Raw genomic sequence first — 27,645 nt, forward strand, 5'->3', positions numbered from 1 at the left:
GGCGAGTTGAAAGGAAATCGTTCTCCCTGTTTCACGTGTTAGTTATCATTACCGAATTAGGCCCAGGCCCTCTCGGTGAACTGCAGCGCTCACCTCCAGCAGTCGCCTCGAACAGCTGAGGTAACCGGTGCCTTACGCGCAGGAATCCCAGCAGAGGTTGCCCTGAATTCGAAGGCGTGACATATTCGAGGACTGTGCTACTGTATTCTGTGGTGGCAACGTCTCAATGGATAAAGTTTTAGATCGTTTGTGAGCTACAAGGGAAAGGTGTTACTCCTCATCCTCATAAACTAGAACACCTCACCTTCTAAAAGCCATTTTTACCGTTCCACAATTTCCTCAGTCTTATTAGACGATACAAAGACGTCTTATATTTAAAAAAAATTATTTATGAGAGATTTTTTAGCCAACACTGGGTAGCGAATGTTTCAATGATGTAATTTGTTTTGTGGGGGGCGGGGGTAAATACATGTACTGTTTATATCCTATATTTTAGATAACTATATGGCGTTGTTTAAGTGCACATGTATGATCTGTGTATGATAAAGAGAGGAGAACGTATATATGGTGCTTATATACTTTTTAGAATATGTATTAACTATCAGTTTATTAGCAACAAAGGATCTATGAAGTAACTGATTGTTATCACTTTGCTGCATCCTGTTAGTGGAATTGGTCTTCCTGCGTATTTTTCAAAAGCGAGCTGCAGCTCACCAGGCTGTCGTTTGTAAACATAAATTAGTTGTATGTCCACCAAAACAATAGTTATCCAGACAGGGTGAAACTTTTATCCTTAGTTCATCCGATGCTACAGAATTCAGAATTAATTAATTCATTCTATTAGTAAGAATGTAAGTTCGAAAGTTGCACACACATTTTGAAACCGTTTAAAAATAGCTAGTAAATGTTAGTTTATCTTCGATGGAAAATCAGAAATTAATCAAGCTGAGCTGTAATAAGAAAGCCTTAATGCAGCTGCAACCAATTTTTTATCTTGGCTGGCTCAGGTACTGAATTAGCCAAGAGATAGGCTTGTGTTTTCTGGTCTTAGGGTTGATTTGGATAGTCACATTAAAAGGTATCAGAAAGCCCTTCTGTTTTCCACTTCATCCCATTTATGGCATGATTAAGGGTATATGCTTATTTCAGAGCATAGCTCGTATATTATGAATGGTAAGATAAATCTTGGGCCTGTTTGCTGATGGCAGAACTTACAGTCCAAGGTAGGAACAGGCTTTTGAACCTTTTTACAGTATGTTGCTGAGCTCTCTGAAAAAGGAGAATGACCGTGATAAATCCAGTCTGTGCTAAAATGGTTAATGGCAAATATAGACAGGCATTTTAGTTACATGTATTGCTGTGTCTTGGTGAAAGTACATGGTTTTACAACCAAACAGCTGTATTCTATGGTGCCATAGCCTTGCACGAAGATAACTTGTAAACATATTTTAATGCACCATAAGGTGAGAATAAGGTTCTCTTTATCATTTGGTAACAATTCTAAATGCAGTAACGTATTTGAAAAATCAATAATATTCCTCTGTCTGAATTGTTGTTAATAGGGACTGTTGAATGATGCCTAGTCTGTCTGATCTCATGCTACAGTACATGATGTCAGAGTTGCATGGTTGAGGTGAAACAGACTCTAGTAAAAAAATCAAACACAGGCCCACCAGAGTCTGCTCACATTCCATGAGCTCAGTAATCTACCTCATTCACAACGTATCCCCTAGCACTATGCCGGTTTAAGCTTGGCAAGGCATTCCAAACAATTTTGACCTACCTTTGTATTCGAAAAATGTTTTCTCCCAAATTGCTTTTAATTCATGCTGTGTTGTGTCATTTAAATATGTCCACCTGCACTGATTCCTTTTAAGATACCTTATAGTGTTAGGATATCTCTTGTGGTCTAGGTTCCGCAAGTAAATCAGGAACCAATTCAGTTAATTTCCAATTTGTGCGAACATATAATTAAAACAAATAATTTTGTCACTGTAAACAACTTTGTGATAAAATGTGTAATCTTACATACAAATTATTTTTGCTGGTTAAATTGCATGTTGCTTACGAAAATAATATGTCCACAGGCTGAATTGTCCTCCAGACGTCCTCTTTGTATGTGTTTTGGAAGTGTGCATCATCATAGCATCACGTTACATCATTCACCACAGTTATCAGTATCAGTCTCAGATGGATGAAAGTGGTGTGTCATGCTGTAGGTGTGGAGTTCACGTTTAGGTCAAACAATTGGGGTTTAGCAGTTAACACTTTTTGAAATGTGTCTGAAACTGATCCAGTTATGGTTTAACCGAAAATTAGAAATTCATGAACTACATTATATGTTCCGATGTTATGGAGCCAAGTGGCCAAACGACGTTCGCTCTTTGCAGCAGATCCATAAAACAAAGTGTTACTCCCTTCTGAGTGTCGCTTTAAATCCACGATCGATTAAAGGAAACACTCTTGAGTTCAGTTTCTCCCCCTTTTGGGCTAACTTGGCCCCGCTAAACTGGGATAAATAGAAACACATTTTCTCTTCTTTTTATCCTTAGTCTTTGTGTTTTAATGGCGGCTTGGCTACTTATTTTAATACCATAATGTCCCAGCAGTCTCGGGCAGCTGCTGCACAATCGCCTTCTGTGTGCCTAGGCAGACTGTGTCCACCAGTCTGATGTGAAATTAAGCAGGTCTATAAAGCGCAAAGTCCTGCGTTGCTTTCCTTTACAAGCTATAAATTTTTTTTAATAAGGCAAACAAGAATTTAGTTTAAATGCTTTCCACAATCTGGTGAGAGATGTAATTACAATTATGGCATTAGAGTACTAGCGCACCTCTGTCTCCATTGTTTAGTTCTGATTTATCCTGTTTTAGGATTCCAGCGCATGTCTCAGTTAAGGTGATTGAAGAGGTGTCTGATGGATTTGGTCCGGTATTCACCTTGGTCCATTCCACCTGTTTTGATTTTTAAGCTGCAAGTAGCTTTGTGTCCAATAGATACCATGGAGTTTTTTCGGGTGACCCCGAAAATCAAGCTCCACTATTCGGCCCCAGATTATTCCCAAAAGACACACCTCTGCACCTTTCTGTTTTTCTTTCATTTGGATCACTGGTTCTGGAGTCCTGTGTGGTGCATGAAACCGCTCTGTTTTTTTTTTCCTTCAGAGCACCTGAATAAAATCCTCACCAAGTTATTTTTGCCATTCTGGTGGAAAGTGAATTTGTTATGATTAATTGCATGTGATTATCTTGGTTGCTCTTCTTTGAGCTCTTCCAAGAAGGCTGGTTTTGTTTTGGTAGTATGGTTCCCAGAACATAAGATGGTTTTGGAAAAGCAGTGATGCAAGCACATTATTTAATATTGCAACATTTCTGAGCTACTGGTCCCAGAGAACTGAGTGATTTCTCTCTGTCTGTTTTCACCAAACAGGCATCACTCTGGCAACGATATGTTCCCCCTTTACATTCACCCTAAACCCACAGCATAAGACTTTATTGTAACAGCATTCCAAATCCAGCACCTACACTAAAGGACGCAAAAATGCACGCAACCTAAGAAACATCAGAACATAAGAAACAGTACAAACGGAAGCAGGTCATTAACCAAGTAGTATTAAGTAGCTAATTGATCCTAGGATCTCGTGCATTCTTAAAAGAAGCCAGGGTATGGTGTCAATGACATGGCTGGGTAGCTTGTTCCATACTCCATTTAGAACTAGAAACCATTAGAACTACAGACATCGGGGGGTTAATGGAGAATATTAACCCACATTTATAAATTGTGTCAATTGTACAGTAAGTATTCTTGTTGTGTTCAAGGGAATTTAATGTAATGCTTTTATTGAATCGGGATGTTTCCTTGATTTAAGACCGTTAAGACTTTAAACGTAAAAACCTAACCATGACATTCAAGGACAGTTTTGTCAGACTGTGTTTACTTATAACAAAAGCTTTGTTTATAACAAAAGCAGCGTGGAGAGACACAGAAAAAGGCTGTTTGTGTTTTTTAATTACGAATCAAGCATTTGCTTAGGCCCCCCCCCCCCGCAGTGTTGTGTCACCATTAGTTAATGAGCTGCACTTCCCTGCTGTGACCCACATACCAGCGTGAAACAGTGAAGGGGTCCCACTTTCTCTCCCAGATTAGAGCCAGCTCCCACTGGCAAGCGTGGCTTTGAGCAGAGGCACATCTTTCACTACAGCACTGCAAATTCACAAGGCTCTGGCAAGTCATGCAAGACGTTATTTTATATGAGCTACGGCTACCCTGGCTGACCCAGGCCTAGCCCACACCCAAGCTGGATGTCACCAGACCACTGGGAGCAGTGATGTCTACCCTATGCTCATCCTACACTCCGAACACCCACCTTCAGTTTCCAATCAGCAGTTGCAAGCTGAAAGAACAGAGCTAAAAAACGACAGTGTCAGCAGTCCGGATAAGTCCAGCAGGAGAAAGTGTTCTGTGTCTTTGCTCTTCCACACATCTTCCACACACTTCAGTATTAAAACAGTTTTTCCCGGGTTGTTCATTTCTAGCCATTATATCCAGATACGGTCTGAGGACCAGCTCCTGCACGGCTATCTGAAACGACAGCTCCAGGAAAAAATCCTCTTTCATCCTGAAGATACGGGGAATTTCTTAAAGCGTTATAAGACAACAAACAGCAGGTTTAAAAAACAGCCAAGGCTTTACCTTTAAATCTGGTGAAGATTGACCGTTCACAATTCCCAGTCTCCTAAATCAAATGATCCAAATGAGAGAATGTCCTGCAATTGAAGCAAATTATCTTGATGGCTTAGAGAAATCTAAATATTTGGATGTGCTCCACATTCCCCACCAGCAAAAGAAAAACCTTATGAAAAGACCAAGCACAGGGATCAATCAGACTGGAATCTTCTGCTTTAGGACTTTCCTGCAAAAACATTGTTGCTTCTGTCTATTTGTAAGAATCGATAGTCCTGGACCCTACATGCAGTATATGTTACTTTTAGAAGAAAAGAATGATTATATAAGTAACCGAGAACATTTTACTGCTTTGATTTGTATTTCTTTGGGGTGACGATAGCTTCTGTGCATTTTCATTTACACATTCTGAATTCTTCCCCTAACACAGAAAATCACTGGAAGGTAGGACTGCAAATTTTATTCATTGCAAAGTGACCTTGGATGAATACCAGGCCCCAGCAAGAGATTGTCTTCAATGCCCAAAAATCAGGAGTGTTGCAGATGTTCTTTTTTAATTATTAAATTAATAAGCATACCCAGATGTACCCAAGGCACATTATTCAAATGTATTCTCTCAGACCAAGTGTCTATGGATCGTGAGACTGGTTTGGAAGGTCAGAGCCTTGGATGTGTTGTTTAAGTCGTGACAGCTGGCTGTGGTGAGCGTTCCTGCTGAGATGCTTGTGTCCGAAGGAAATCTTGACTGGGATTGTTTATTAAAAGTATTAGTCTGATGTTGTCAAATCTAAATAAACGTTAGCAAAAGCCTGTTCTCCTGTTTCCCTCCATTTCCTACTCCCATCACACATTCACTGTGATCGTCTTTTGGTAATCAGGTTACATACATAACAGTTACATAAAAACGTTTGCACGTCTGTGAAAGTCCCAGAAGGAAAAACAAGGTTGGTTTTATTCATTTTCGTGTCATTTGGTACGCATTCATTTCCCAGGTGGAGTCTTTTTTTTAATGGCTATTTTTTTAATACACAGTTTTGTGTCTCATGTTCTTTGAAATCTCTTCATTGTTTGATAGGTGACACAGAATGTCACTTATTTTGTGGGTCTGTTGCATCATAAAATTCATGTTTCTTTCTGACTCATAGAAATTTGTTGAAAAAATGTTTCATCGTAATAAGTATAATTAACATTTTACAGACATCATTACTATGTTATTTAATTTCTTGATAATGCATTTTACATTTCATGCTTGATTATTCCTGGAGTATGAAGAAGTATTGTTCCTGTCTGGAACTACTGTCCTGTCTATCCAGTAGTTTAGTTTCTATGAATCATTACAGTTCTTTATTCAAAAGTAGTCATGACCCTTAATGTTTCAAAAAAGAGGTTGTCTACATTCTTTTTCATCCCTCTCAAGTGAAGAGATTAAACCATACATTTAGAATGAAAGCGTCTAATAAAAAAACCCTGTTGTGTTAGCTCCTAAAACATGGAGTTTGTAAAAATTGTTTCTGTAAAAACCTCCAACTGTATTTTGAAGCTGCTTAACCTCTTTCCATCTCTCTCCCCCTCTCCCCCAACACAAGTTCATCCACACGCAGTAACTCTCAACCTAAATATTTAGTCGTCCTGGTAGGAAACTGCTATTTCCAAACGTCTTCCAGATGTGAGCTTATGCGGGTCTATATTTAAGGCTAATTACGTTCGGCTGTGAAGTAGAAGGAGTCCTGATACACAGTGTAGCTACAGTAGTGTTTCTAGAACTGCACTACTGAACAATGCCTGGGTTCTTATCAGGGCGGAAGAGGCCTGAACCGGGAGTTTGGGGTGCTTGTTCTACATTTGTCACTAATAGAATATTCTGTCAAAACTGCAAGGAATTGCTTTTTTCCCAGTGAAAAAGGCCAACATATTTGTCAACCAAAAATCATTTTGTTTTATTTTATGTTCCAGTTTAATTCTGGCTTCTGTCTTTGTGTTTTTGGGCTGCAGCTTTAAGTAGTCTCATGAAGTTCTTACAGGACGCCAAAGCCTTCCATCTCTCCACACACACACTCACCCAAATGTCTTCTTTGAAATTTCCCTGCGTTCCTTTCATCCACACCTTTCATGACCTTTCATGACCACCCCCAGAACCCTTTCCAGAGGAACTGCCCAACACCAACATGTCCAGTTCTGTTCTGGCATATGGACCACTCTGTCCTCCAAGAACAGATTTTTGTAGTACTGTATATGCATCATTTTATATGTGCTTTGCTTTTTTCCAGCTGCTTAGCCTGTTGTGTCATGATGCATATTCCACTTTGGATTGTTATTCGTCTAACTAATGAAGAGCTGCAGAAAAACATCAAGGCTTCTCAGACATGGAAAAAATGTCATGAAGGGAAGGGGCTTAGAAGTGTTATCACCTAATGTTTAAGACACGTGAGGGAGGAGAAAGATACAGAGTCTTTGAGTTAATTAGTTCTGGCCAATAAGAGACTAGCTGTTCAAAAGCAGCTGGGGGTTACACAGAACACATGGGACAGGCATCAGTCCGAAGGGGAAAGATAGGACAAAGAAGATGAAGTGAGATACCTTGACTGTCTGGTGTTCATGTCAATGGTGTTGACATGAGATAGTACATCTACAGCAAAGTCTGGAGCACGTACAAACACATCTGTATATACTGGCCTGGGGTAGCATGAAGATCTTGATGCAGATAATCATGTGGAAATTTGAGAAATTATGTGAGGAAAGTACGTTAGTCCCATATATTTTGGAAGTTTCACTAATTTGTTTTTGGCACATATTAACCTAATAAGGTTCTCTGTAAGAAAAATGAATGTGTAAGCAATACACAGTGGTAGACCTGGGTTTTAGAGAGTTATTAGAGGAAAATCAGTAGGTTTATATCCTTGTGTGTCCTAAAGAGGATGAGACATGAGATAGTTTACTGATACTTTGATCATAATGAAGTCTGTAACGTTTGTCTGAGCTCAGGTACAGAATTGTGGAATTGGTTTGGAAGGCTTGTCTTAGCAAAAAAAACAGTAAAAGTGGTAGCCCATCCTACTATTCAAAACCAGTAATCTTACTACTCATTCTGCAAAATTAATGATTTTCTTAGGGAAAAACATCTGTAGACTGATGTCAAGCCAAAAATGTTACTTTTGGAGGGCAGCCTTTTATGGTTCCCTGTTTTTTGTGATGTGTTTCATTATTAAAAGTTAACTGTTATCAGAAAGACATATTAAAGCATTTCAATAATGTAAACCTAAACTGAAACCTCTGTCTTACAGAAAAATCTTTCTTTTCTTCCACCAGCAACACGTCTCAGTACCCTTCCTCTGGAAACTCGTTTGGCAGCATTATAGAAATGTCAGTTCCCACAAAAACTTCATTCTACCCTGAATTATCTGATGTCATGACATCACTTTCCCCAGAAACTACACTGCTTGGGATTTACTAACCTGTTGCTATACGTTCTTATTCTATATCAATGTAGCAGCATCAATTGAAGGAATTTCCCCAAATCTGTCAATTCAATAAGGTTTTCTGTCATTCTAGGCATTTGTCTCATGCATTTGTCCCACAGCTAAGTGGGTTAAGCCAAATATTTCCATGACTAAGCACTCAATAAATATTTTGGAAAAGGAGATCACATGGAAGGCATGGAAATATTTGGTTCTGTTAATGCTTGTAAAGAGCTCTTTGCTATATTATTTGTTAGCAGATATGATGGGGCTATTAAGATGCAAGTGTTATCCAGTTCCAGAAATTCTGATGGGCAGAATAGTGCAAGTAGTCTCTTATTATTAACCTTTTATATATTCCAAGTATAGGATTTGGAATAGCCCTTCCTCAGTGTGCTGCATGAATACTATATATCGGGAGTGGTAGTGTGTGGGTGGCATGCCTGTGTGTGCGTATGTGTTTTAGAATCTGCATGTGTGTAGGTTTTTGAATTCCTTGTGGTCAAGTGGTTTGGTGTCTGTGATCCTCCGGGAGTAGCAAGCACGTGTCCTTGTGTGCTTATGTGGAGCTGGATTTGGTGGTGCATCCTCAAGGACATCTTATCAACAGAGCAGGGAGAGATGGAATGCAAGAGGAATTCCAGAGATAAGCCCATGGGGAATGGCTGAAAGGGGGCTGAGTGACTACATAGCTGGGTGGGGGTGGGTGGCAGTTGTGGGGGTTACGAATAAAAATAAATAAACAGAAGTCTGATGGACGAAGCTCTGAGATGGGATCAGAGCACCTGTTCATATCAGGGACTCTGTGGCACCATCCTTACTAAAATATCTGACTGATGCTTTTATCCAAAACAACTTACATTTGTACCCACTTATACATGGAGGATTGTAGTGGACTAATTCAGGTGAAGTATCTTGATCAAGGATATAACAACACTTACCTGGCATTTGAACCCGCAGTCCTAACCACTGCTCCACACTGATGCTGCCTTCCTTTACCCCCACAACCAATGATGTCTAGGACTTAGCCAAGGGTTCTCTTCAGATATTTGATATCACAGCAGTTTCCAACATGTCCTTGTAGTCCTGCTCTGCTGGCCTTACTGCTCTTGAAAGGTCTTTTGTTGTGCCATTGTGAAATTGCTCGCAAACGTCTCTTGCAAGTATTGTTTTTCTGATCTGGCAAAAATCCTTATCCTAAATAAATAAACCTTTTCTTAATTGCAGTTATTTACCAGAGACTGAAAGTGGTCTACCCATTAAAAAAACATTTTTGTCCATTTCAGTCATTACAGTTGCAGTCAGATGCAGAGCCTTGTGAAAATACCACTGGTGAAGCATAAATTTACTCCATATGTCTGACTATACAACAGTACTCAAGCTAAGAGGCATGAAATACACAGCACCTGGTCTTGGCTTATTTACATGAACACCTGTTTACAAGAACATGAAAGTCATAGCATCTTAAATGACTCCACCTCAATGCAATGCAATGGCAGTCTTTCATTTTCATCTTTGTATGACCACATACGCAGAATATGGCCACTCTTTTGTGTGCCTGTTTTAATGTGATTGGTTTAGATCTGCTTGGTGATGTTTCTCATGAGGTAAGAATCCACAAGCTTGTTCTGTCTCTCTGATCTGGAACTGATATTTTATCCCAATAACATCACTAGTCTCCTCCTCACCTCCCTGATGGTTATCTGAGGCATTTATATCTTGTTGTAAATACAGTCATTCATTACAGTGTTGCTTGGTTTAACTCAATCCATACTGCATCACTCTTTCCCCTTTCCTGCCTCCTGTCTCCTTACCTCCCCTCCCACCCCCCAGTCCCCACCACTCTGCTCTCTCTCATTTGCCCTGACCACATGAAGGATGTCTCCAGTTCCTGCCATGGGGCTGGGGTGCAGAGTCAGAGCTGAAATAAAGGGGTTGGTGTCTGTGGCGAAGATGCCTGTGGCGACCACCATATGTGTGTACATTATTTATGGCAATTCAGTACGACACTAAGTGAGGCTCTGTAGCCCTTGTGTCATGCCAGGTCTTCTCTCACCATGAATGGCATGCAACCTACAGTAGCTAGCATTCATGCTTTGGTGATCATTCTCATTTACCGTCAGTGGGACTGAAGCAGAATTGTGGCCATGTACCTACAGCTGTGGACAAAATCTTTGAATCATCCCGGCAATATCGAGTGCCCTGATAGTACGATGGCAATACTAGAAAGCTTTCAGTATGAGCTTCTTTATGTAGTTGTAACTGTCTGGAGCTTCAAAGGTGTTGCAAACTCACTGGATCACATGACGAGTCTTCTGGCTCTGTTGATCTGTTTGTTCTCTTAGGCTCTGTTTGGCTGTTGGAACCGTGTAATGCCAAACAGACAGCCTTCTGAGTCCCTGCCAGGGAGAAACTGCACTTGTGACACCTGTGCCCATTGCTGTTTGCCCGACAAAAGACTAAACATGTTTAAGGAAGTAAACAATCTAGAAAATTTAGAGTGGGCCGTTGAAAGGCTCTCAACATCAACCATAAATAGTGCTGCAACTGCAACATTTACGCTTAATAACTTGTGGAAAACCCTTGTAAAGGTTAGCTTGTCAGTAGCAATTTATGTAGAAACAAGAGCAGTGAATCAGAGAAAAATGACAAGAACATAAATAGTAGGGAAAAGAAATAGCAGAAAATAAGTGGAAAAGGCGATCACATGAAATTGTCCTTTTTGGCCCTGTTTGAAAGACTTCTGTAAGATAATCTGGTTGTGCTACTGCCTTAAATTGCTAATACAAGAGTACTACATTGCGCCCGGACTTCTGTGGTGGCTGTGGTGCTATGGGAATACAAAATCTTGGGAATGGGAAGTTTCTGTGTGTTATGGGAATCCACGCAAATCTCAAACGTACGTGTGTGCACAGGGTGTGTGGGTGTGTGGACGTGGGTGTGTGTGGCCACAAGTCCACAGCTTCCTAAAATAGATACCAAGCCACCCTTCTCTAATTAGAGCCTTTTTATAAAAGCCAGATTTTTTAATTTTAGGCTGGGGAGAACCAGAGTGATTCCTTCAGCTCTGCGTTGTGAATGGATACACTCAAACATGTGCGCACGAGAATGCACACACACTGACTCACATACAGTACAAACAGCCTTCCGCCCCTTTTTGAGACCCTCATACACCCTTTGCTCCATTCCTAATGATGACATACACACCCTCAAAACTCTCAGTGCGAACACTACTGGGCAGAGTTTGGCAGCCAGTCAGTCTGGTGGCTTGCTGGTGGTGCTTGGTTATGTTCAATAGTGCCAAAGCACCACGAATCGGTAATGTTTTCCAAGGACACCAAACTTTTATCTGTTGTAACCTGAGAATTCTGGTCAAATGCTGGTCCTCTCCCTTCAGTTATGCAGTTATGTGGTACCTGCCTCTTCACTTTCTTGGTTTTAGCTCAATGTTAGTGGGGCAAAAAACTTCCATTTAGGAATACGATATCGGTTAATGTCTGAGGTTTTACAGAGGGATACAGAAGGATGCTCGCTACACCCTAGTCTAGCTCGGGAATTCATAAGACTTGCCACTTTTCCCAAGTTCAATACTTTTCTGATTGCCGGCTAAAAGGGCAAGCTGACAGAGTTTTGGAAGTTCAACAAAGGTGACCTTCCAACAGCACTCTACTCACAAGCTGGAAGGACATATGACTGTAGCATCTTTCCTGGTATCAGCACTGAGTTTTCACATACAGTATACTGGCTTGCCATTTGTACTTGTAACCAGCTCTGTGATTTTCATTTCTCTTTTACTTATTCTTTTTTTGTCACAAACGCCTTGAGACCCCTCCATGTGTCCACGGTTATCATTTTTCTCAATAACACTCCCATTCCACTATCAGGGATGCTCCCAACACAGGTCAGTGATGCTTATTCACCACAGGAACTAGTTTCTAGCTTTCTTGAAGGAATTGCAGGAATAAGGCCCTGAGCAGATAAAGAAAAAAAACCCAACTAGCACTGGAATCATGCCCATGTTGTTTTCTTGGATAACTCTGTTTACCCTGCGATTACATAGTTCATGTTTTGCATAACTGCACAACAAGAGATAAAAAAGTTTGATCTTTCAGACTTGGCAGAAATCTGTGACCGTGCTAAAACCACAGTGGTAAGAGACAATGGAGACATTCAGCCAGAGTCAAATGTACAGTATCTCAAGAACAAAATACCCCATTTTATTTGGGGATTTCTATAATGCCATTATCAGACAGGGCCTTGGCCTCACTGTGTGTCTCATTTCAGCAGAAAGCAGTGACATTCGGCTCAGCCTTAATGAGGAAAACAGTGCTGAGGCCTGTTCAGGTTTGGCAATGCTGTATATGTATAATAGTAATTTGGAAATTTGGCAATGGGATGGGCTGGGATGGTAACTGCTGAATTATTTTGGGCAGGGGGTTAGGTATGAAATAACAGCTCTTGTGGTTAAATCTAAAACCAATCACTTGCAAAGAATCAAAACAGAAAAATATTTTTTGAGTATGATTTCTTCAGAGAATAACACTGCACTGAACAACAATTCTTGCATGATTTAACATGCCACAAATATCTACAGGATGGACAATACTGCTCTGTTTGCTGTGGTAAATACTGCAGTTTAAAGTTTAATGTTGTTGTAAGCAACGCTATGGTCTTGGTCCAATGTGGTAACATACAGTAAATGCACAGCAAACCCATAAGTGAACATAACGTACTACAAAATGATTTCCAGGTGAACTTTCAGAAAAGGTGAAACCGCTTAGGCCTTCACTGCTGTTGCTCTCCACAGGCCAACAGCAAAGGAGCAACCTTTGTCCACAGATGCGGAGAGCCGTTGATAGATTTGCTGCAACACTTCAAAAAAAAAAAACAAATTAATGGAGGCCCTTTTAGACAGTAGCCGGGAAGTACACTCAAGCGCTGTCGGATCACAGACGCACACACAGTCACACACGGCACAGACCCTTCCCCGCTGAGCGCTGCCGCTCTGGCAGACAAATAAAAGCAGTAATTGGGGGCTCTGGCTTCATTAGCAGGGCTGAAGGCTGCGGCACTTTACAATGAAAGGCTGTTGTCGAGGGACCCCGGTGCTCAGACCTCTCCCTGTTTATCCCAGGAGCTGCTGGCCCCTAACCATCGCCATGTGTCCCGGAAACAGACCCTGTTCTAAACAAGCGGGGTGTTTACTAACAGCACTGCTACCCCTACACCCCTTCCTCACACCCCTATGAAAATAACTTTCATGTTTCTGGAGAAATGTCCTGATTCTCTATAAAAGCCTATATATGCTTCTATAGAAAGCTACAGGCCATCTGCAGGTTATTTTCTTGATGGGGGATGACAGATTGTGTGGGAGTTAAGTTCAGCTTTGGACCTGGTGTGCTCAATCTATTATTTTGTACCCTGGAGATGCAGTCAAATGGCATTTTGAAGTTATGAGGTGCTATTAGAATCCTGTGGTAAGAGTGTGAGAGCTTAGAGCGGTTGTTAGCACGATACTGACACAAAAACCTCATTGAATTGGGTTTCCTGAAGGAACCATTGATTTGGATTTTAATCCATGAACGTGGAGTTTTATTCCCAGCACTCAGAACTCTTGGTGGTCAAGATGACTCCTCCACTTCTCTCCCATGCTGATGTATTTTTGTACTTTTGTGTCTCCTGGTCCCAGACAGTTATCCGATACTTCACATGGTAGAGCATTTTAATTGGCCAAATGAAGAGAACTGAGAAGGAAGTTTGTCCTTCATTAAAATAGAATTTTGTAATTTACATAAGAACATAAGACTGCTTACACATGAGAAAGGGGTGATATTTTTTATCTGTTTTACTGTATATTCACCAGTTTCAGAATTTCTAATCTGGATTAAACTGCTGCTGTTCCGTCGCTCCGGGTGAGATGATGACAACATAAAGATCTCCTTTAAAAGTCCTCCTTTAAAAGATCTCCTTACGTTATCAGATAAGAGATATCTCCCACGAGAATCTGACTACAGACTTGGCACAGTCTAGGCTGGGCTCAGTGATTGCCATGATGCAGTACTATAATGACAGATGTGAGTAATGATAAATTCATCCTATCCCTACCCTGTATTAAAAGTGACAAATCTGGATTACTAGCAGTGCATATTGTATCTTTGGTTCGCTTTTCAAATGAGAGTCACTTCAAATAATTTGGATGATTTGATGGGGAATCCAGCTAAGAGAGACCCTTCTTGAATCAGTGCTGCCCTGGCAAGATCACAGCCAGGTACCACTGACTAATGTCAATGTTTTGCCCTAGAAATAGCTGGGAGAGGCTGATCACCCTTCGACCAAAATGATTCCAGGCATAGCTCCTAATAAATTTCATATTGTATGGAGTCGTATCCTCATGTAACAATAAACTAGATGACTACAGTTTTACCTGGGTTTTACACTAAATGGCCGTGCTGTTTTGCTTTCAGCTTTATTGTGATCGCACTCTGCTTTACTAAGCAAGACCATGGTTGCAATTTTCTTCATTAAGTTTTTATAGGGGCAGTATTGCATAGCCGTTGCAAATATTTACCATGGTAACTAAGAGTTTAATCCCAGTCTAGGATTTCAAAGCTTACTGACAGCCTTGGAATGGAGTGTTGGACAAAGAAGGACGTCACATTTATGGCAAAACGGCCCTGAGCACAGGTGGACAGTAATGCCATGATTAATGCCACCGATGTAATTCTGACAATGGCCACTGGACTTACCACAAAATTCCAGGTTCTTAAAATGAATTAAGATCTAATAAAAATCATTCTCAATGTAGTCTTAATTATTGAGGTTGGGAATGAAAATGTATTTGAGCCCATACTGACTCTGAAGCAGTTGCAATCACTGAATGGTAAAAAATATATTATTTCCTCAGAGTTATTTAAGCACTTCCTCACCCACCCAAAACGTATAGTGAACCCTTGGGATTTTCAATAACCATTCATCTAACACTCCTTGATCCCTGGTCTGGCTTCCTACAGATTTGAAATTCTAAAGCTGCTGTTGTTTGGAGACAAAACGGCCATACAGTTTTTCGCAGTAGGCGTTTGCCTTGTGTGTGGCCACTGGGATGCACAGCAGTTCTCTAGTTTAATTATGTTTATACAGAGTGTGTTGAATTGTTTTGACTTGCTTTATTATAGTTAACCTGCACTCCTAATTTTGTTTGCTTTGGGAGTAGAGATTACACAGATAGGGAGGGGGGATTTGTAATCCAAATGAGGTTCCTCAAATAATTTCATTCGATCGAGTTTATTACCCAGCACATAATAAGCTTTGGTGACCTTTGACCTTTTGGCAAGGCACACTGGGAATATTGGCCTATAGAGGACCTATGTAAAAATGTGTTGTCATCATCATCATTGTTGCTTTCCTTAAAGTGTGTCTGTACTGTCTCCTGAGGTAAGGAGAGAGAGAAGTTATAAGAACACAGAGCTTAACTCACTGAAGTATTCTTATTAAATTTAAATCCCTCTTAAGACCCTGATCCCGTGTGTGTGGTTTGCAGTGTACCCTGCAGCCAAAACTCCAGCACTGTCAGGGAGAGAGAGAGGTGTCTTGTGGGCTGGTGGTTAGAGCTGAGGGACAGCGAGGCCGGGGCGATGCTATGTAGTGGTTAGAGCTGAGGATTCTGGACTGAGGAAGACGGTGTTGAACACAGATGAGAGCGAAGAGGAAAGAGGGAGGCAGTATCAGATAGTGAGTAGAGCCGAGGACCGAGGACGGGAGGTGTGCTAGTTCAGTGGTTAGACCCAAGGATCTGGTAGGGAGCAAGCGAAGGGGTGGAGGTTATGAATAATGAAGGTGCTGGGAAGGAAGGGAGCTCAAATGGGGCTGGTGGTTGGTGGTTAGGAGAGAGGGAGAGTGAGTGGGGTTTCCCAGACTCGTGGCTAGAAGCATTCAGCAACTCCTCCCATCCCTACGGCTTTGATGGACAAAAAGATTCAATCGAACAGCAATTAACAGCACAGCATTAAAAGTAACTTTACAGGCTAACAGAACCGCACTCAGTATTCAAGCAAAACAGCAGCATCACCACTTTCCAGCCTGATCCTTACAGATCTCAGAAGCTAAACCATGCTGTTGGGCCTGACCAGTACTGGGATGGGAGTCCAGAAAATCTTGTTGTTGTCCAGAAAAGTTGTTGTGGAAAGTGCTGTTGGTGGACCAGTAGGTGGGGATCTTCATTCTTGACTGCTTTAGGGCCTGAGAGGCAGTGGGATCAAATAGCTCAAGGTAAGGTAATGGAATCTTGTGTGCAGAGTCAGGGAGAGAGAGAGAGAAAGGAACCAAAGAAATGTTTTTTTTCACCCAAACCTCAGCTTATTAGGAACAGATTTTTCAGATCAAAAGCAGGATATCCTGTCCCATTTAGGAGATTTTTTTTCGGTAAGGGGGAATGGTTACAGACCTTTTTTTTCCCCCTCTGCAAGCAGCTGCTGTTTAACTGCACCACAAAACTGCAGCTCAGCTGTCTGCCGTGTAACTGTAGAGCATTCCCTCCGAATCACAACAGGGCAGAACCACATGCAAAAACCAGCGCAGCTGGGCCATCAGTAACACAGAAGAGATTCTGCCCTCCAGTAATATAACTACAGCCCCCTACAAGAATCCTTCGCTCTTCTTTCTCCTGACAAACACAAAAATGAAGCAGCAGAGAAAACAAATCTGGGATTTTTTGCATCACTTGTTTGTAATAATGCCAACAGCCTGGCCCCATCGGTATGGGATATTTATGGATATTTATATATTTATATAAGGGGTTTTCAGATTAATCTAAAACCACCCATTATTGGAATCTTTGGCCAGGAAGAAAAAAGCCAAAACACTCAACATCTTGGCTCAGTGCATCTCACTGCTTTCATATCCTAGGTGATAAAAGCTAGACCTTCAGTGAAGGCAATTATGTTGTTTACCAAGTGGGATATTCATTGTAAAGTTGCTTAGAAATTCTGTAGCTAAGTACAGTTTATTAACTTTGTGGCAATTAATGGGTGGTGTGTAATTCTATTGCTGAATGTCTACAGTAGTAGGGCTGAATGAGCTGTGACCGGACGGTCTATTACGAAGCAGACAGTGTGGGTTGCTTGAACTGGAAGTCTTCATGGAAGGTAGAAAGGCTGATATTATTTTTAACTGTATTCCCCATGAGAGACCAGTTTGGTTTCCATATAGCAATAGCCTCTTCATGTTTAGGAGAATAGCTGTGTCCTTTTCATCTTAAAGGTATTGACTAAGAGTTATCACCTCTGGGAGAGAGATGACAACCTTTCACTTTGATTGGTTGCTATAGAAACTCTTGGGTCCTCAAGTTTGGCAATGTTGTTAGAACAAGGTGGGTAACTCCAGCAGAATTCAGTGTCATTCATGTCTTGCAGGGCAGTGGATGACATGAGAAAGAGATGCAAAATTAAGGCAAATTGGTATAATGGACTTTTAGGAGAAGGAGAAGAAACGGGGCAGGGAACAAGACAGGTCTATCTGACTGAATTTATTTTTTGGATTGTTTTTTTAAGTAGTGGTCTTGCTAATCAAATGTGAAAATAATACATTCTGCGCCTTTGTTCTGGTGTAAAACCTAGCCTACAGAGGCCTGGCCTTGTGTTTAAAAATCCTGACTCTGGAGAGCACAGAGGGTCTGTATATCTGGACGAAAGCAGCCTCTGGCTTAAAACACACAGAAAACAGATAGAACATACACCCCTTCCTCTGCTTGTCTCTAGACAATGCAATAACGATGCAAGCCCAATTGTCAACAATTAAGTTATGATCAAACAGCAAAATCTGTAAAACATACCTGTAACTCCATATCTGTATTGAATTAACTGGCTCTCTGATCACCAGGCCTCACTTTCCTGTATGCTAGACAGTATTAAATCATATTGACAACCCTGTACTGTGCTTTTAACTTTTAACCTACATTCGGTTTCATCAGAAGTACTGTACCAAACCCTGTAACTCAGCTTCATTGAATTAACAGGCCAACAGATCTAAAAAAAAACTGTTCTGTGTACTGTACTCAGTTGATTCAGTTCTTTAGCATCTTTAATGTCTGAAACATTACTAGCAATGCGTCAGATTAGGTCAACAATGCAATTCTTATATCTCTGTGTTATTGGGTTAGCTAACTTTCATGTCTGCAAATACAATGACATAGAGGTTTTCTGTAAGGGATTAATTCAATTAGCTGGTTCCTTGTGTGTAGGACAGTCCTGAGCTTCCTGAACAAGGCTTCCTTCTGTGTGTGTGTAACTTGGCCAGACTGAATATTCTGTAAAGGGCTTTCAGGCTCCCTGTGTGTTTCCTGTTTTAGACTATAGTGATTTAGATGCCCCTCAGCCCTCTAATGGAATACATTGCTCTTTGAGCTGGACCTTATTGAATTAGACCTCTCAACTCTACAGTCCGAGGCCTTATGTGGTGGACTGCATTGAATAATGCTCCCCCATTTCAGATCTCAACAAAGTACTAGCTCTCAGATCGCTATCCAGGAAGTGTCCTCTCGGTAACCTCTGACCTCTGCTGGCTGGGCCCTGAGTAAACAGCTAATTGGCTAGATTTCCTGTTTAGCCTGGCGGGACCATTACCTATTTTGGGCTGTTTACTGAGCAACAGCTTGGAGGTTCTTTTTTCAGTGGAAGTAATAATACATATCTCAGTGTGCTGTTTTAATACCCGTATATTGGCAGACACAAGCACGTCTGGAGTCTCCTGTTCTAGATGAAAGGCACTGCTGCTATTTGCGCAGAGTATCTTCAGTTTTAGTGGATTTATAGCTTCTAGTTTTATGGTATACATACTTGATTGTGATGTTAGATAACCTGGTTTTGGGTGGATAAATGATTTGAGTGTCTCAATTTTCTTTGTATGGGAAAAGAGGAACATTCTCTCTCTCTCTCCTTCGAAACACACGTTCTTAGACAAACAATGAGAGGATGATTCTATGTCTGCAATGCTCCTCAGGGAGTCTCATAATGGAGGATACTGGGGTGTCAGCAGGAAAACAGTATACAAGATTGATCATGAGAGCTGGGGGGGAGGGGGGGGACAAGGGAGCTTTTTTTCCAACACCTTCCATTTTTCAGAGTGCTGTTTTGAGCGACGTTCTTGGACAAAGCAGAAAACAAATGCTGAAGTGGAACGGGAGGGAGGAGTGAGAATCTGATATGGTCCAATCTTCTGTAAGGCTGGGCTAAGTAAGGTGGGAGACAGCGCCCTTGATGTTATTGAATAAAGCTGCCGTGCCTTTAAATCGGTAGGGCGTGTTCTCTGTCAGCTCCTTTTAAAAAATGTAGCAGCGCGTTGCAGAGTGCCGATTAAAAACACACTGCTTTTGACAAACAGAATTTGCAGGCAATTAGAGACCCACTGCAGGGGGAGGAGGAAAGTGGGGCATGGAGGGGCCATCACTAAAGAGCTGGTGTGCACAGAGACAGATGTGCAAACTGAAAATCTCCTGCGTCAGTGTGCAGTCTGGGAGGCCAGCATGTGAATATTCTCCAGAGTGTCTAACAGTCCGGACGTTTCTGAGGATGCTGTAGTTTATGGTTTGTTGTGCTCGCAGAATTCCAACCGTTGTAACTGAACACCCTGGAATTAATAAAAGAACGCGCGGAAAGCTTGAACGCGTTTGGTGTTGGTCATTGCAAAACAGACGGGATCAGGGCTCTGCAGCAGTGCCACAGAACAATTCCGTCCAAGAAGTATTTCCTATTCCATGAGGATATAGACCTCAGTTTCAAAAATGGAAAACTCTTTGTAGTTATAATTGAGGGTCATGTACTATGAAGTTTGAAAAAACTTTTGTTGTTTTTTTTCAGCAAATATACTTTTTTGTGATGATTCGGTCCGTACTCTTGTGTTCTTAAGTACAGTTAAGTACTGCTATAAAAATAGCTTGAGATGTGTAATAGTCCTGCTAATATTAATACATTTGTGTGTCCCTGCGATGAACTGGCATCCTGTCCAAAAAGACACCAAACATGTGATTTCAGGCCTGTATTACAGCCTGTGCTTCTGGGATGGGCTCCAGATTGCTAAGATCATCACTAAAAAAGTGACTTTCTCAGTGGATTGATGGATAATTTGTTTGATTAAGGAAAAATTAAATCTCTGTGTGTTTATGTTGTTAAGGGTTAGTTGTCCTTTTCTGCTGGGGGGAAGCTTTCTTGGGAAAATACATTCTTTGTCGTATTCCATTATCACTGGTCACTGACTGCACATTTACTGAATAGAAAGGGATGTTGTAAATGGCCTCATGAATCTAAACCAATAGTCCTTGAGCTGAGTGGATTTGGAGGTTTGAATCAGATGTCCTGAGATGAAATCAGAAAGTGTCCTGTTTTGTTTTAACCTGCAGGGACTGGGAAACAATTTCAAATTCAACTCCAGAGGCTGACATAGTGTCTTGACTTGATACAGACAGGGAAACAGTTGACAACAATTAACAGAAAAGCACCATGCTAAATTTGTAGTAAATCTCAAGACTGGACTCTCAGGGTTTGCAAATTAAAATAAAATACTGTAGGAACTAGAGAGAACCAGCTGTGATCTGAAATGTGAAGTTAGAGTATAAAGTCACATTGACACATATGAAGTATGCTTAGCCTTTGGGATGTGGTGATCTATAACACTCTGTTCTTAAGGCAATAAATAGCCCCTCTAAGTCGTTCTGTGTTCTCTGATTACTTTGCACACAATACAGCCATCAGTTTTACAGACATTTCCCACACCAGTGCAGCATGAATGCCTGGGTTCAAGTATGAACAGCTGCAGCTTAGCCTGGACTGGGGGCATCACTTTGTTCTCTAGATATGAGCGTGATCAAACAAATTGATCGGCTGGCTGGGGAAAGGGGGATTGCCCTGGCAAAGGTGATGCTTTAATTTGATCCGGGAGATTTTCTTTTGAAGTGAGGGCCATATCCACTCTCTAATGGAGTTTGCAGATTTTGGAATTCCACCCTGCCCTTAGCATGCTATAATCAGTCAAAAAAACAGTTCCATGTTGCCAGAACAGTCAAGTCGCAGTTGCCACCTGTGTCACTATTGCCAAACTGCGCCTACAAGAGGAATGCCATCCATACTGTGTATCTTCATAACCTCTTATATAAAGTCCTTCAAGAGCACCTAGTGTACATGATGCTACACAGGTCTCCCAGAAAGAGAAAACAGTCTTTCATCACCCTTATCCATGTTACATTTGCATTCTAGGTTTCCATGACAGCACCATGGTTTGTCACTATATGGCAGCATGCTTATAAACATTTATTATGGAAAATACATTTGATACGATAATAAGGAAAAATGAGTGGATTATCACATCCTAGCCTAGTAATGAACTTTGAAGGTAAGGTAAGATCACAGGAAAACAAAAGGAGTGTGAGGCATATAAATATTAGTGAAGAAATTTACTGGTTACATCCTGATACCTGTCCAGAGTGTACCCTGCCTTGTGCCCTGTGCTAGCAGATACTAAAGACCAGCAGTGAGCCTGCTCCATATGTTGCTCTAGATGACATGGCTTTCATTCACAATTGTGCCTCACCAACACAATATTTTGCTAAACTATGACACGGGATATGAAAACAGAGAAGATATCTAAGGCACAAGCAAAGATACTTACCTTTTTAAAAGGTAGACCCTGTTTAAAAACCTTTGAACATTTTTACCTCCTCAAAGACTCACATACAGTACATCAAAAATGTTAGGAGCCAAGGCTAGGCTTGCATTATCAGTTTTAAGTCATGTTGTTTTTCAAATGTGATAATCAAGCAATGTGTTGCAGCTGTTATCTCAGCATGATGGCTTACATTGATAATGCTGGATTGAAGCCTTTTCCACATTTTGGCTCATAGCTAGCACTACGGTGTGGGTTCACTGGAGAAACTGGTGAAACTGTGCTTTTGTTGGCAGAAGGTGGCTAGGATTCTTGATTAGGAACAATGCTGGATTATGAAAGCACTCTGTCTGTCTCTCTATGTCAGGCCAGATTCTGATCCAATCTGTTCTCCCACAGGATTCTGAATAACAACCGGATCAGCGTGCTGAGGAATGGATCTTTCTTCGGGCTTTCCGCCCTCGAGAAACTGTGAGTGATCTCTCATCTTTATCTGTGCTGTTACTTTGAATCTGCCACGTTCATAGTCACACATCTGCGTTTCCCCTTTGGATAATGAGAAAAATTTAACACTTGGCACAGATAATCACCTAATTTCTACAAGGGATCATGGATAAAGCTGCAGTGAAGTCCTAGTTAAATATAAACGATCTGCAAGTTTGTCAAAAATAAGGTAAGGTCAGCTAGAATAGTTGCTTCGTAGATATTTCCGAGAAGGCATTTTGTTCTGCCAGTGTCATACTAAATAAAAAAGACAAAAGACACCATGAATTTAATGACTCAGCAGACCTGCAATCCCAGTGCCAGATACCTGAGAAAAGCATGAAACTGACCCAGCTAAAGTAAACTGCTATTTCATAGTTAAGGTATTTATTTCAATCATTTCAAAGGTAATTATTTCAGTTTGGATATTAAGAACTTAGTTGAAATGGTATGGAAATCATAAAACTGCAGCTTTCAAGGGTCAGAGTGGATGATATACAACTGAACAAAACATGAAAATAGTGCACCCGTTGTAAGGCCTAAAAGATGCACTATCTAAAAATTGTGTTCAGTTTAACAAGCTTAAATCAGTTCTAAAACCACCGACCATTCAATCCTAACATTGTGCACAAGCCTGTGGAATGGCCCTGATTATGGTTGAGTTGTCCCAAATCCAGTGGAGAAAGTAAGACAGAGACTGGATTAATACCTGGACTAGCTCAGATCCATTTCAGCAGGTAAAGGTGATTTCACTGATGTGACCCACTACTGAACCCTAGTATTGTAGTAACAGGATTTTAATTATTAAAAAAATCTCCAATAAATGGAGTTGATAACAGAGGTTCTGGAGGAAGGTTAGGTCCTAATCTCACACACGTCCGCTCCTGTACGTATATAAATCTCACACCCAGGACCTCTTGGAACCTATCTCTCCTCACCGTCTACACCTACTGGAAACTCCTCTCAACAGTGAGGGAGGGTTTGGGCAGCCTATGCGCAAGGATATCCAATTCGTCTCTCTGTCGCATTCACCAAGCTACTGAATTTCCATTTTGCACATTGTGCTTTCCCATGGTATAAATCCATTGTTTTCTAGTTGTCATCATGAGTAAGGAAGTTATTTTGCCAGTGGGACGGGTGGGTGAAGCTGTGTGCTGTGTTTGACAATAACAGGTGTAAGACTTGAGCCGTCCCCACTCTGGATAGGAAAACCACCCACACCAGCCATCTAAGCAGCCATGGGGGCTGAGGAGTCCCCTTTGACCCTGGGGCTGTTTCTGGTTTCTTGTTCGGATGGAGGTGGGGGGGTTTCGAGAGGGGCAAATCTCCTTTGAGCGTGGCGCCGCGAGCCCGTAGTAAGTAGTGTATCTCCCGGCTCGGCTGGGCTGATGTTATTCCACTGCTGAGCGGGAGGCCTGCCAGGTGGGAGGATGAAAGTGGTGTAACTCCTATCACAGAGCTATGCAGAAAAGATCACGTAATTACATGGTCATCTGTCATTATCAGGCAGGCCCCGCTCAAGCTACAAGATAAGGGGATAATGAGAAGAAGACGTTGGCTTCTGAGGAGAAGCGAACGCCAATAGTCCTGCCTGAACGTTTTTTGATATATATATATATTTATTTGCCACGGATAGAGGTGATTTTATCAACTTGGCAGTATTGCCATAAAAATTACCACATGGATCATAGTGCATGCATAAAGTCATTTAATTTCTCCTTGATATTCACACCATCTGTACACTGATTTAAATATTACTATTTCTTTTTGTCTAGCGGAGCACGTGCATTGCACTTTGAGCCTTCTCTGGCCTTATTTATCATTTTCTAACCTTATCCTGCTGGTGTGTGTAGGATTTTTACTCATCTAAAGTCATGCGTGTATTTTCAGTTGTTCTGGATAGAGCTATTGGCCAAGCTAATAAATAGAGTAAACAATATTAGTATTGATAACAATGTACATTTCAGGAAATGAACAGTTGTTCAATTTGCCTCGTCATTGCCAGCCCATAATTAACTGGAGTCAGTCTGTTGTTTACTTAGCGCATGGGCTGAGGGTGTCAGCATATGTCAGAGATTGGCACACTGATGGAATCTATAATCAGAAATAGAGACAGGAACTGGAGTCCCCATTCCTTCAGATTCTACAGGTGTCCATCCAGCCACAGAACTCCTTCTTCCCAGTGGTCTTGAAGACTGATGCCAGCTACCTTACAAGTGCAATTTTTGTGAAGAGCCTTGGCTCAGCTCTACTGTATGTCTAGCTCTGTTAACCCCTGACGACACCTCTCTTTACTATTATGGGCTTCCAAAAAGTCTGACGCTCTCTCCCTGCACTTAAAGGGAAATCTGTTCCTCAGAAGTAATTCCCTAAGTATGTCCAAGCCAACTGTGTATATTTCTAGTGACTGTGGTTCTCGAATACTGCAAATCTATTTGTCATGGCTTTGGTAGTGGACATGTGCTGTGGTTTTTCTTTGTAAAAACTCTGCAAAGTACAGTGGAATTATGGTAAAAGCAGGGCAGAATATAGAGAATATGATGATGTGTAGCAAAGTAGGAACCAAAGCTAAGCAGAGAAAAAAAATCAGTGGAACAGACAAGGTCAAAAGCACAATTAACTGCAAATGTACCAGGGTAATTTACCATGGTACATGGTTTTAAGGGTAGCTAGGCATGGTAATAAGTATATGGTGTTGAGACAGATATAGTTTATGTCTGGAGAGAAGTTTACCAAAGCCAGATGACCCCTGGGTCCCGGTGAGGTTAAGGGTTGGGGAGAGTGTAACTGGAGCTGCCCTGCTCCCATGCTCCGACACCCTGGGCTCTGGTAAACCCCGCAGGGGGGAGAGTGTACGGGGTTCAGATGCCATCAGGGCTTCAGACACAAGCTTGTCTCCCAGCTAGGGGTGTGAGACACAGTTATGCTGACAGACAAGCCATAAACTGCACTGGGGACCAAGGGTATGAAATACAGGGATAAGTCAGTATGAGCATGAGTAGGGCTACTGAAGAGGATATCCAAAAATTGTTCTTTCTTAACTTAGCTGATCTCAAATCGATCCCCTTTTAGTAGAACTGCTCATTTTTGGTTTGTATATTTGGTTTGAAAGAGCCTCTGTGGTGGTCATAAGTTTCTTGGAGGTCTGCCTTCAAAGGGGGGCTGTGTCCAGAAGCTGATCTCCCTCTGTTTGTACAGCCAATACCATCCTGAGCCAAAGCAACAACACGGATTACATATAATACCTGTTGTGCCCCCGTGATATGGGCAAGACATGACCTCTATACAGAATAACAGAAAGCCTTGATTCTGGGGCACATTTCTGAGAACTGCATATAACGTCCGGGAAAAAAAGATGGGAAGTCAGCTCAAGGAAAGCCCAGGCCAGCTGAATTCATTTGCAAGGCAGCTTTGAAGGCAGATTTGAAAAAATAAATAAAGCCAAGAAAAAAAAAAGAAGATGCAATAACTGCAATGTGTCTTAAAGTGACTCCCCTTTAGGCACTAACAAGAATGTTTCTTAATTTTAGATTAGGCAACACTAGATCAACATTGGCATGACTTTTAAATTATGCTTTTCAAGTTAAGAAGTAATGCCAGACTACAACATAATAGTCTTTTGTCAGCTCGTGGAAAAACTGTGCTGTAATTTCTTTGTGCCTTTATTTTGGGCATAAAACATGCCTGTACTGTCACAAACACACTTTCAGAGTTTGGAAACTTGCATGGACTTTGACGAATGCCCGGAAGACAAAATGCAGACGAGGCCAATGATAAGAATCTTTTGAAGTGAGGAGATTCCAATAGAAATCAGATTATTTACTGTGGTAAGTGGTATTCCAGTTCATCACAAAAGATCACAAAAGACAGAAAAAAATTATGTGTATTCACAAATGCAGTAGGAGCATAACAGACACTTCTTCATTGCTATATAAGTGCTATATAAACTTACTATTAACCCTATAAAACTATTACTGTATCAACTATACAATTTGCTGCTTCAGCTGTCAGATATTTATGTCAAGTAGTGCAGAAGGTCAGTAATCCCTATCATGACCACCCCTTGCACAGTGAATTTGAGCTCCTTCCATCAGAGCGTTGGTGGTGGTGACTACCCAGATTCAAGTGTAATAGAACGAAAATGTACTGTGTTATGTCTTTTACCTACCTGCAAAGCATGTTTCCCATCTGGGACAATAAAAAGAAGTCAGTAAATCTGGGAACAGTAAGCAGTCTCTTCACGGCCACTGCCTGCTCTTACAGCGGCTGTGCCTGGTGTGTGTGTAACTCATCCCCATCCCTGTGTCCCGGCAGTCAGTGACTCCGGCACTCCGGCAGTGTTTCGCGTGACTGCTTCCCAGGACTTCTCTTCGCCATCAGATATTAACCCCTTCCAGGCCTCTCATCCCAACGCAGGCAGCCCTGGCTCAGGACCCCGCCAAGGCTGGCCTCTTAATGAGCAGAGACCTTAACGAGTTGCGGACAGATCCCAGCGGCCTGTCCAGCTCTGATTTGCGCCGCACTAATGAGAATAATGAGCAGTGGGGCCTGGCTCGTGTCCAGACGGCCTCTACCGCTCACTGGGACACGGGACATTGAGGGTACAGGGGCTTTAATTACTGCGCCAGACCTGGAGGGTGTGAAGGGCTACAGGGTCTGTGATGAAGGAGCAGCAGGGGGTGATGTATGAAGTGTACTGTAACTGGGGCTGGTGGAGTCCATCTGTATGTGTGCGTGAAGGCTTTGAATGGCACTATCTGTGAGACTTCTACAGCCTGTGTTTGTATGAGAGAGAGAAGGGCAAGCCTTTGCAAGACTTGATAGATTTGCCTGTCACTCTGCTGCTAAGAATGTAAGAAAGAACAAGCAACACGAAGACTATTTCTCCCAACTTGTTCTTTTTTGGTGGGTTTGCAGCATACATTGGTTCATGAATCTCATCAAACTACTTCTTGAAGGAGACTCAGGATTCTAAATATAATGAAGAGCGGCAGTTAGTTTCAGAGCCACCGAATCTCGTTGTGTGAAGAAGTGTTACCCAATTCGAGCCGATACCCAGTCAAAATTTGAGAAAATGAGCTTTGTGTTACGATCAGTTCTTTCCGGGCCCTATGCGGACGACACGATCTGGAATTGTGAGGATACAATAGGGAAAGTAGTCATGCAGGAGAAGGGTCTGGAGACGGGGGGCGTGTCCGAGGAGTGCAGGTTTCCAGGGGGAGTGAATCCAAGGCGAACAATCCAAGGCTATATCCAGAGGGGGAATCCAATACAGGAGTCAGAGTCCAAAACCAGGGAATCCATCCAAAGGAACTAAAAACACGAACCGGCGGGGCAGGGAATCAGGAACAGGAAACTGAAACCATGCAGGCAGGACCC

At 41.7% G+C, this 27,645-nt stretch overlaps 1 protein-coding gene across 1 annotated transcript in view; it reads left to right on the plus strand.

Annotated features, from left to right (window-relative positions):
* The window catches only part of adgra2 (adhesion G protein-coupled receptor A2), a 58,067-nt gene that overhangs the window by 3,041 nt on the left and 27,381 nt on the right, over positions 1–27,645 (plus strand). Inside the window, exon 2 of the mRNA XM_088909214.1 lies at positions 22,183–22,254. Coding sequence (XP_088765340.1) covers positions 22,183–22,254 — 72 coding nt within the window. The remainder of the gene's footprint in view (positions 1–22,182; positions 22,255–27,645) is intronic.

This window comes from Atractosteus spatula, chromosome 2 (assembly GCF_055471065.1).
Source record: "Atractosteus spatula isolate fAtrSpa1 chromosome 2, fAtrSpa1.hap1, whole genome shotgun sequence".
Taxonomy (NCBI): domain Eukaryota; kingdom Metazoa; phylum Chordata; class Actinopteri; order Semionotiformes; family Lepisosteidae; genus Atractosteus; species Atractosteus spatula.